General features: G+C 70.9%; 1 protein-coding gene across 2 annotated transcripts; it reads right to left on the bottom strand.

Moving 5' to 3' along the window:
• Position 1: 1 nt before the first annotated feature.
• Positions 2-10,615, bottom strand: ERCC2 (ERCC excision repair 2, TFIIH core complex helicase subunit). Of its 2 annotated transcripts, XM_062598168.1 has the most exons (23): positions 10,582-10,615; positions 8,343-8,442; positions 8,165-8,242; positions 8,022-8,084; positions 7,795-7,908; positions 7,282-7,398; positions 6,711-6,827; positions 6,474-6,597; positions 6,225-6,321; positions 6,009-6,142; positions 5,482-5,650; positions 5,222-5,340; positions 4,504-4,573; positions 4,090-4,159; positions 3,763-3,864; positions 3,610-3,673; positions 3,169-3,290; positions 2,980-3,072; positions 2,806-2,878; positions 2,625-2,695; positions 1,282-1,425; positions 1,047-1,190; positions 2-958 (listed from the first exon to the last, which is right to left on the bottom strand). In XM_062598168.1, the coding sequence occupies exons 1-23, from the start codon at positions 10,584-10,586 to the stop codon at positions 866-868; spliced, it is 2,283 nt and encodes a 760-aa protein (XP_062454152.1). In that variant the 5' UTR covers positions 10,587-10,615; the 3' UTR covers positions 2-865. The 2 variants fall into 2 exon arrangements, with proteins under 2 accessions (XP_062454152.1, XP_062454153.1); XM_062598169.1 differs by lacking the exon at positions 6,711-6,827.
• Positions 10,616-10,687: the final 72 nt, after the last annotated feature.

Below are 10,687 nucleotides of genomic sequence, written 5' to 3'. Positions count from 1 at the left end.
GTGGCCGAGCCGGGGGCTCCTGCCTCCAGCGGTGGCTTTATTTTGGGGCTCGAATATCAAAAAAAAAAAAAAAAAGAAAAGGCAAACCGAGACTCCCTGCACGGCAGGGAAGCGCCGGGACCGAACGTCCAGCTCCGGACGCGGCCGGGAGGGACCCGGGCGCCGACGTGCAGCTTCGAGCGCGGCAGTGGGGCAGATCCCGGCTCCGAGCGTGGTGGCAGGGCAGATCCAGGCTCCGAGCGCGGCAGTGGGGCAGATCCTGGCTCCGGTGGAGGCAGCAGTGGGGCAGATCCTGGCTCCAACCCGCAGCTCCGAGCGCGGCAGCGGGGCAGATCCGGGCTCCGAGCGCGGCAGCGGGGGCGGATCCGGGCTCTCCTCCCTGACGTGCAGCTCCGAGCGCGGTGGCAGGGTAGATCCAGGCTCCGAGCGCGGCAGTGGGGCAGATCCTGGCTCCAGTGGAGGCAGCGGTGGGGCAGATCCTGGCTCCAACCCGCAGCTCCGAGCGCAGCAGTGAGGCGGATCCAGGCTCCGAGCGCGGCAGTGGGGCAGATCCTGGCTCCGGTGGAGGCAGCGGTGGGGCAGATCCTGGCTCCAACCCGCAGCTCCGAGCGCGGCAGCAGGGCAGATCCGGGCTCCGAGCGCGGCAGCGGGGGCGGATCCGGGCTCTCCTCCCCGACGCGCAGCTCCGAGCGCGGCAGCGGGGCGGATCCAGGCTCCGAGTGCGGCGATGGGGCAGATCCGGGCTCTCCTCCCCGACGCGCAGCTCCGAGCGCGGCAGCGGGGCGGATCCAGGCTCCGAGTGCGGTGATGGGGCAGATCCGGGCTCTCCTCCCCGACGCGCAGCTCCGAGCGCGGCGCTCCTCGCTCACGCCTGCTGGGCGATCTGCTCGATGCGCTGCAGGATCTCCTCCGACTGCAGCTGCTCCAGCGTCAGCAGCGACAGCCCCAGCTGATCCTCCTGGCGCCGGACGGGGCAGCGAGGCCGGGTGAGCGGTGGGGACGGGGATGGGGTCTCCCGGGCGCCCCCGCACCCCGCCGCTCCTCACCCTGTGGAAGGGCTGGGCCATCTGGCGCAGGAAGAACTTGGCCACCTGCACGGCCTCGTCCACGGTCAGGTTGAGGTTGGCGTCGGTGATGTGCTCCTGGATCCAGCGCGGCAGCTTGCCCCGCTTGTCGGCCCGGGCGAAGCGCTATGGGGAGGGGAGTGGAGCGGAGCGCGGGTGGGTGCCGGGCGGCGGTAGCCGGGTGCCGGCGCGCGGGTGCCGGCGCTGGGGCTCCCACCTTGTCGGCGAAGATCATGAGGCCGTAGTCGGTCTTGCCGCGCAGCGCCCGGCCCACGCACTGGGCCGCGTGGCGCATGGCGTCGAAGGTGAGGAAATCGTTCTCCCGGATCTGGAACTGGTCGCGGAGGTACTCGAGCCGGGCCTGGAGGGGGCGAGACGGCGAGAGGTGGGGCAGAGCTGTGCCCCACTGCGTCCCTTGGGTGCTTGGCTGGGCCCCGGGGACTCGATTGTGTCCGTGGGGCGCCCAGCTGTGCCCCGTGATGGCCCCAGGGCGCCTGGCTGGGCCCCACCATGTTCCTGGGTGCTTGGCTGGGCCCTTGGGGACCCCACTGTGTCTCTGGGGTGCCCCACTGCATCCCTGGGGTGCCTGGATGGGCCCCCATGGGTGCCCCACTGTGTCCCTGTGGTGCCCGCCTGTGCCCCACTGTGTCCCTTGGGTGCTTGGCTGGGCCCCGGGGACTCAGTTGTGTCCGTGGGGTGCCTGGCTGTGCCCCACGATGGCCCCATGGATGCCCGCCTGTGCCCCCACTGTGTCCCTTGGGTGCTTGGCTGGGCCCCGGGGACTCAGTTGTGTCCGTGGGGTGCCTGGCTGTGCCCCACGATGGCCCCATGGACGCCTGCCTGTGCCCCACTGTGTCCCTTGGGTGCTTGGCTGGGCCCCGGGGACTCAGTTGTGTCCGTGGGGTGCCTGGCTGGGCCCCACGATGGCCCCATGGATGCCTGCCTGTGCCCCCACTGTGTCCCTTGGGTGCTTGGCTGGGCCCCGGGGACTCAGTTGTGTCCGTGGGGTGCCTGGCTGGGCCCCACGATGGCCCCATGGATGCCTGCCTGTGCCCCCACTGTGTCCCTTGGGTGCCTGGCTGGGCCCTATGGATGCCCCACGATGGCCCCAGGGTGCCTGGCTGTGCCCCACAGGTGCCCCATCGTGTCCTTTAGGTGCCTGGCTGGGCCCCACTGTGGCGCTGGGGTTCCCCAGCTGTGCCCCATGGATGCCCCACGGTGCCCCCAGGGTGCCTGGCTGTGCCCCTGGGGTGCCCAGCTGTGTCCTTTGGGTGCCTGCCTGTGCCCCACCACGTCCCTTGGGTGCCCAGCCATGCTCCACCCTGTCCCCAGGGTACCCAGCTGTGACCCATAGGTGCCCCACAGGGTCCCCAGGGTGCCTGACTGTACCCCTAGGATGCCTGGCCATGCCCCCGGGGGGGCCCAGCTGTGCCCTATGGGTGCCCTACTCTGTCCCCAGGATGCCCCACTGTGCCGCTGGGGTGCCCAGCCCTGCCCATGGGGTGCCCCACTGTCCCCACCCCACCCCCCCCACCCATTGTCGGGGGGCCCCGTGCTCACCTTGAGGATGCGGCTCTGGGTGTAGACGTAGGGCACCCCGAACATGATGACGGCCCGGCCGTAGTGGTGCACTGTGGGCAGCGAAGCGGGTGCTGCCGGGGGGGGGGGCGGCTCCGCGCCCCACGGCATGCGCCCCCCCTCCCCCCAAACCCCCAACCCTCCCCCCAGCGCGGGTACTCACCGAAGTCGATGCCCTCCGACACCTTGCCCCGGGCCACGGAGAGCAGGATGGCACCCCGGCCGTTCTCGCAGGCCTGCGAAGCGCCCCGACGTCAGGTGGGGCGCCGAGGGGGGCACCCAGGGCGGGGGGGGGGGGGGCTGCCCCACGCTACGCCCCGGAGCCGGCGGCACCCACCTCCTGGTACTTCTCCAGGGCCATACTGGTCTCGGCCCCGTCTTGCGTCTCGATGAAGATGAGCTTGTTCCTCTGGATGTTCTCCAAGATGCCCTGCGAGGTGGTGGTGGTGGTGGTGGGGACACGGGCGTCACGGGGGGGTCGTGCCGCACCGCGCCGCCCCCGGGGACGTGCCACGGGCGCCCGTACCTGCTCGTACCACGAGGCCACGATGTTCTCCATGTACTGGTAGCTGGTGAAGAAGGCGACGATGCCGTCGGGGACCACCGCCGACATCTCCAGCAGCAGGTTGCCGTAGTTGCGGATGACGGCTGCGGCCGTGGGGCGCCCCGTCAGCCCCCCGGCCCACGTCCCCCGCCTTGTCCCCTCCTGGCCCTTGTCCCCAGCCCTACGACTGCGTCCCTACCCCCCTCCTGCCCTATATCCCTCGTCTCTGTCCCCATCCGGGTCCCCACAGCCCTATGTCCCCCATCCTTGTTCTCTCCAACCTTCTGAACCCGCCCGTGTCCCCATCTCCAGCCCTATATCCCCCGTCCCTGTCCCCATGGCTGTACATCCCCCTGCCCCTGTCCCCCCTGTAACTCCGTCCTCGGCCCCCTCTAGCCCCGCATCCCCGTCCCGGTCCCCCACCGATGTCCTCGCGCGTCTCGAACTTGGAGCTGATGGCCACCTGGTCGTTGCCACGGCCCACGATCTGCAAGGGACGGGGACGTCGGTGACACAGGGGCCCCCGACCGTCCCCGGCTCCGAGCTCGGTCCCCCCCCACTCTGCTCCCCACCCACCATGGGACAGAGGCAGGTTCGGGCCAGCGTCATGGTGAAGGTTGCCATGGTGACGGGGCGGAAATCCAGGATTTTGGGGTAAATGTCCAGCGGCGAGAGAGTCTGGAGAGGGAAGAGAGAGGGGACGTGGGGCTGGGGACACCCTTGCCGGGCCCCACGGCCCCGGTGGGGACATGGAGGGGACAACGGGGAAAGGAGAAGACATCAAAAACATGGCGGGGGGGGGCTGCAGGGCACCAAAGCGGACACAGGAACGGGGGGGGGGGGGGTGGGGACACAGAGGACACGGGGACATCAGTGGGGTCGGGGGACACGGCGGGGTCTCACCCCCGACGTGATGATGACGGACTGGAACCGCTCGAAGACGGGCTTGATGGCGATGGAGGCGTCCATGCAGCTGGGCCAGGGGGACAGGGACGGGTGACAGGGCCACCTCGGGCCCCGCCACCGGCCCCCTGGCATCCCCCTTGTCCCCCCGAAACCTCGGGCCCCCCCCCCCAGACTCCTCTCCAGTCTGTGTCCTCCATCCACCCAGCACCCCCAGCTTCGGCACAGACCCCCCCCCAAGTCCTCCTGTGCCCCCCAGATACCCCCCAAACCTACCCCCCATCTACCCAATGCCCCAAGCTTCGACCCAGCTCCCGCCATGTTCTCCCTCCTGTGCCCCCCAGATACCCCCATGCCCCCCCTTCCTCAAACCCGCCCCCCATCGCCCCCCCAGTCCCCCCACTAGTCCCCCACCTGAAGTGCAGGATGGGGTTGGCGATGGTGGGGGTCCGGTCATCGAAGGGCTCGATGATGATGGTGAAGCCTGCGGGGGGGAGGCAGGGGGGGCACCCTCAGGGCCAGCAGGGGGGCAGCCGGTGCACCCCCCCTCCCAAACACCCACCCTCTTGGGTCACCCATCTGCAGCCCGACCAGCCAGGACTCTGCTTAGCTAACGGGGAGGTTGGTCCAGCCCAATTGGGGGCAGTGGAGGGGGGGGCGTCATGGCCTGTCCCCCCCCACCCAGGGGTCTCATTCCCCCTCCCCCCAGGGTCCTCGTCCCCCCACCTATGGGTGCTCAGGGACCATCCCTAGCCCCACGGCTTGGGGGGCTCAGCCTGGGCATGGGGCGAGGGCCACCCCGGGCGCCCGCTGGGGACAGCGCTGGCGCCCTGTGCCTGGTGCCACCCGGCCCGGCCGTCCCTGAGGTCACCTCGGGGTGGGCTGGGGGGCGGGGAGGGGGAGGAGGTGGGGGGGTGGATAACGAAGCCGCTTAACGCTAATAGGATCAGCGCGCGCCGGGGATCGAGGCAGTATTTATATCCCGGGCGCAGCTCGGGCACCCGGAGACCCCAGCACCCACCGCCAGGCTCCCCTGGAAAGGGATCGTCCCTCTCCCCCCCCCCACCACCACCACGCAGGGTGGGGGGTGTGTGCGTGGGGGGGGGCGGGGGGGCCCAGGCGTCCGGCTCACCCTTGGCGTAGGTGCTGACGAGGGTGGCAAAATTAGCGATGAGGGTGATGGCGGAGAAATCGGCCACGTCCACGATCTCCAGCGTGCGCAGGAGCGAGCGCAGGCGCTCGGCGCAGAACCTGGCCGGGGCGTTCGTGTGCGCGTGGAGAAGGGGGGGGGGGGGGGGGGTTAAAAACGTGTCACCCCGGGCCGCGCCGGGTGGTGGGGGGGGGGACACGGACGCCGGCGCGCCGCGGCGTAGGGCCGAGGGAGCCGCTTACCGGAGCGGTTTGCGCTCGATGCACACCTTCTCGTAGACGTCCTTGAGGAAGGCCGGGGGACTCTCCTGCGCCACGTGCTGCACCCGCACCCGGGCTTTCAGGTACTCCAGGAAGCGCTTCATGAAGCCCACGAAGTGCTCGGCCGTCCGGATGCTCCCCGGCACGGCCTCTGCGAGGACGCCGCGACTCGGGAAGCGGCTCCGGCCGACGGGAATGCTCCTCCGCCCGGCGCCGGAGATGCCTCCCCGGTGGGGAGGGATCCCGCACCCACGCGGGGTTCGGAGACCCCGTAGGGTGGCCGTGCCCGGCCGCAGCGGAGCCCGGAGGGTATCGGAGGCTGAGTTCGGGGGCTGGGATCACCCCAAAGGGCTCCCGAACACGGGTGACGCCTTGCCAGGGGGATCCCACATCCAAGAGGGTCTCAGGCACCCCGAGGGTGCCAGAGCGGAGACGCCGGAGGCTGGTTCGGGGCTGGGGAACCCGCCGCGGAGAGGGCCGGCCGCGCCGGCCGCGCCGTGCCCGCCTACCCTGGAGGATCTCGTCGGGCAGCACGGGGTTGGCGAGGTAGACGTCGGTCTCCCGCGCGACGCTGGCCTCCCGCAAGCCCTCCACGAGCCGCCGGTACTCCTCCTTCAGCCTCTGGGCGTCCGTCTCCTTGATCCTGTCGGCGAGGGGAACCGCTGGGACGAGGGGCTCAGGCTCCGGGGGAGGGTGCCCGGGGGCGGGGGGACGCGGGCGCTCACTTCTGGATGGTGGCCTGCAGCGTGGCCACGTTGGCCTGGCACCGGTCCAGCGTGCGGCGCGTGATGTTCACCCCCATGGAGTCGATGCAGACGTTGTCTGCGAGGGAGAGACGGAGCCGGCTTCGTTCCCGGCGTAGGGGGACGCCGCGGGGGGACACGCGGCGGGGTTTTTTTTTGGGGGGGGGGGACACACGTCGTGCCCCGATTTGGGGACAGCGGGAGCCAGAGGGCGGCCGGGAGACGCCTCACCGATGTTGTGAGCCTCGTCGAAGACCACGACCGACTTCTTGGCCAGCTCTTTGGAGACCAGATCGGCGATTTTGGGGTCCAGCAGGTAGTGGTAGCTGTAGACGATGACGTTGGCGTGCAGGATCTGCTTGGGGGGGGGGACACGCTTAGGATCAGGTCACCGGACGCCCCCGGGGGACGCCCCCACGGCAGCCACCCCCACCACGGCGCCGGAGCCCCCCCCCCCCCACGTCGTACCGAGTAGCGGGCGAGGAAATAGGGGCACCAGCCCTTCTGCCGCCCGTGGGCCTTCAGGTCATCCAGGTTGTAGATGCCGTAGGGGATGGGCACCTCGCGCCCGTGGGTGTCGAACTCCTGCGGGCGCAGGGCGAGGGAGGCACCCGTGGGTGCGGGAGGCAGTCGGGACGTGGGGTGCGGAATGGGGCTGGGGGACCCCGAGGTGCCCAGGAGCCAGCTAGGGAATGGGGAGACCTTTGGGTGTTGGGGGGGGGGACCTTGGGGCATCAGCCTGTGCCTAGGAGCTGGCCCTGGAAAGTGGGGGGACCCTGGGGTGCCCAGGAGGGGGTTGCAGCATGGGGGAGCTCTGGGGTGGTGGGGACCCATCTGAGAGGACCCTGGGGCACCTGAGAGGTGACAGGGGAACGGGGAGACCCCAGGGATCCCGGGAGATGTCTGGAGAATGGGAGATCCTGGGGTGTCCAGGAGCCAACTGGGGGGGGACCCCGGGGTGCCAGGGAGGTGGCAGGGGCCACGGGGGACCCTTGGGGCGGTGGGGACCCGTCCGGGACGTCCCCCGGGGCGCCCTGACCTCGTAGAAGCGGCAGACGGGCAGGGTGCCGTCGCGCTGGTGCTGCGCCCGCACGTAGGAGGCCGTCAGGCTCAGGCACTTGCTGTCCACCTCCTTCCCGAAGCGCAGCGAGGACACCTGCCGCGCCACGCGCACCGTCACCGGGTCCCCGCCGCCACCGGGGCCACGGGGGACCCCCGGCGCCGCCGCCCGCCGACACCCCCCCCCCGCCACCGGGGCCACCTCCCGCCTCCACCGCCGCCTCCGTCTCTGCTGCTACTGGGGCCACCAGGCACCGTCACCCCTGTCCCCACCGCCACTGGGGCCACCAGGCACCACCACCCACTGCCACTGGGGCCACCAGGCACCGCCACCCCTGTCCCCACCACCACTGGGGCCACCAGGCGTTGCCACCTGGCCACCACAGCCATTGGGCAATGGCCACCAGAGGTCCCGGGGCCACCAGGCTCTGCCACCCCCATCGCCATCTGCCACGCCGTCCCCGGGGGCCACCAGAGCCACCGCGCCGCCCACCTCGGCGTGGATGCACAGGTTCTTCCTGGAGCTCAGCGCCAGCCCCAGGAACGGCACCTTCTCCCCCAGCTGCTTCTCGTAGAAATCCATGAGCTTCCGCAGCTCCTCGATCACCTGCGGTGACGGCAGTCAGGTCACCAGATCCCCACCCGCCGCCGCCCCGCGCACACACCCGCCAGGAGATCCCCACCGGGATCCGCTCGCCGCCTCCAGCCCCGCAACCCCACCTTCTCGATCTCCGGCACCGTGCGGGAGCAGTAGATGAGCTTGGTGAGGTCCAACGGCCGGGCCTGGGGCGGGCGAGAAGAGAGAGGCAGCGCTAGGATCTGTCCGAATCGACCGTGATCGGCCGGGATCCGCCGCCGCTCACCCGCTGATAGGCCACGATGAGGGACAGCAGCGACACCGTCTTCCCTGTCCCCGAGGGCATCTCCAGCACGCCGTGACCCTGCGGAGAGCGGCGGCGTCACGCCAGCAATGGGGCACGGGGACATCCCCAGGGCCGGGTGGCTCCCAGCCCGCCGGGGATCACCCGATCCCGGCCGCACCTTGGCATCCAAGGTCCTCTTGAGCTCTAGCATGTAGGAGAACTGCTCGGGGTAGATGTAGTCGTACGGGAAATACACCAGGAGGCCGTCGATGTTGAGCCTGCGGAGAGAGGCGGATCGGGGAAACGGGGCGCGGCGGATTATGCGAGGGATCACATGAGATCCCCCCCCGTCAAGGTGAGGAATCAGCTCTGCGTAGCCCAGCTCCCGGCCTGGCTGACCCCTCTCCCTTCTCCCCCTCCAGTCCCCCGGCGCTGGGCTGCTCCTGCTTGGCCTCGCTCTCCCGCCTTTGCGGGTGGTTTCGGGGGATCCGGTGGGGCAGCTGGATCCGGCGGCAGCCGTAGCCGCTGGTGCCTGGCCTCAGTCACGTTCCCGAAATGGATCCGCTCTGCAGCCGCAGCCCCCTGGCAGATCCCTTTCCAGGGACAGATCCAGCCTCAGCCGCTTCTCCGGGAGCAGGGCCGCGGCGATGTCTCCGTGCTGGATCCACTGTGCGCTCTTCCGATCTCCAGGCTCTCCATTGCCCCACCAGCATTACGGCCTTGCCACAGCACCAAAGGTGCCTGGGATCCCCTGGGATCTCAGCCTGAGATCCGTCAGGATAATGGTTCCCCCACAGCCCTGGCAATGCCCAGGATCCCCTGGGATCCCAGTCTTTCTGTGATTCTCCACGTTGCCCAGGATTCCCCGGGACCATGGCCCTTCCCTCAGCCAGGGATCCTCCTTGATCTCAGCCCTCTCACAGCCCAGCAGCAACCGGGATCCCCTAGGATCCTGCCTTGCCATCGCCCAGGATCCCACCTCTTCCCTCCCCCTGGAATCCCGGCCCTTCCGTGGCCCTGACACCACCGGGACGCCCCACAATCCCGGCCCTCCTATAACACCGAGACCCCTGGGGATCCCCTCAAATCTGAGCCATCCCACAGCCCCAGGATCCCCCGTGATCCCCGCCCTTCCATAGCCCTGACACCACCGGGATCTCACACGATCCCAGCCTTCCCACAGCTCCGGGATCCCTGGGATCTTGGCCCTTACATAGGCTCAGACACCCCCCGGGATCTCCTAGGATCCCTCTGCCTCCGACAGCCCCGGGATCCCCCGGGATCTCGGCCCTTCCGTGGGCTCAGACACCCCCGCCGGGATCCCCGGGGATCCCCCTCTCCCACAGCCCCGGGATCCCCCGGGATCTCGGCCCTTCCGTGGGCTCAGACACCCCCCCCGGGATCCCCGGGGATCCCCCTCTCCCACAGCCCCGGGATCCCCCGGGATCTCGGCCCTTCCGTGGGCTCAGACACCTCCCCGGGGATCCCCGGGGATCCCCCTCTCCCACAGCCCCGGGATCCCCCGGGATCCCGGCCCTTCCGTGGGCTCAGACACCTCCCCGGGGATCCCCGGGGATCCCTCCCACAGCTCCGGGATCCCCCGGGATCCCGGTCCTTCCGTGGGCTCAGACACCCCGCCGGGATCCCCGGGGATCCCCCTCTCCCACAGCCCCGGGATCCCCCGGGATCCCGGTCCTTCCGTGGGCTCAGACACCCCGCCGGGATCCCCGGGGATCCCCCTCTCCCACAGCCCCGGGATCCCCCGGGATCCCGGCCCTTCCGTGGGCTCAGACACCCCGCCGGGATCCCCGGGGATCCCCCTCTCCCACAGCCCCGGGATCCCCCGGGATCTCGGTCCTTCCGTGGGCTCAGACACCCCGCCGGGATCCCCGGGGATCCCCCTCTCCCACAGCCCCGGGATCCCCCGGGATCTCGGCCCTTCCGTGGGCTCAGACACCTCCCCGGGGATCCCCGGGGATCCCCCTCTCCCACAGCCCCGGGATCCCCCGGGATCCCGGCCCTTCCGTGGGCTCAGACACCTCCCCGGGGATCCCCGGGGATCCCTCCCACAGCCCCGGGATCCCCCGGGATCCCGGTCCTTCCGTGGGCTCAGACACCCCGCCGGGATCCCCGGGGATCCCCCTCTCCCACAGCCCCGGGATCCCCCGGGATCCCGGTCCTTCCGTGGGCTCAGACACCCCGCCGGGATCCCCGGGGATCCCCCTCTCCCACAGCCCCGGGATCCCCCGGGATCCCGGCCCTTCCGTGGGCTCAGACACCCCGCCGGGATCCCCGGGGATCCCCCTCTCCCACAGCCCCGGGATCCCCCGGGATCCCGGCCCTTCCGTGGGCTCAGACACCCCGCCGGGATCCCCGGGGATCCCCCTCTCCCACAGCCCCGGGATCCCCCCGCTCACTTCATGGCTCCCTCCGCCTCCAGGCGCCGTCGGCCCGGCCCCGCCCCCTCCCTCGGGGCTCCGCCCCCGCCGCCAGTTCCCACCCGGGTCCGCCCCGCCTGCCATT

The sequence above is a fragment of the Rhea pennata genome, chromosome 32 (assembly GCF_028389875.1).
Source record: "Rhea pennata isolate bPtePen1 chromosome 32, bPtePen1.pri, whole genome shotgun sequence".
In the NCBI taxonomy this organism is placed as follows: Eukaryota; Metazoa; Chordata; class Aves; order Rheiformes; family Rheidae; genus Rhea; species Rhea pennata.
Note: the sequence above shows the minus strand (reverse complement) of the source record. Positions and strands in the feature narration are given on the sequence as shown.

What these genes read in the sequence shown, in the direction of transcription:
- ERCC2 (XM_062598168.1), bottom strand. An exon ending in CCGTCTGCCGCTTCTACGAG is followed by an intron (nt 6,828 to 7,281) that starts GTCAGGGCGCCC and finishes CTGCGCCCGCAG; the next exon opens with GAGTTCGACACCCACGGGCG. An exon ending in GCCCGACGAGATCCTCCAGG is followed by an intron (nt 5,651 to 6,008) that starts GTAGGCGGGCAC and finishes GCGTCCTCGCAG; the next exon opens with AGGCCGTGCCGGGGAGCATC.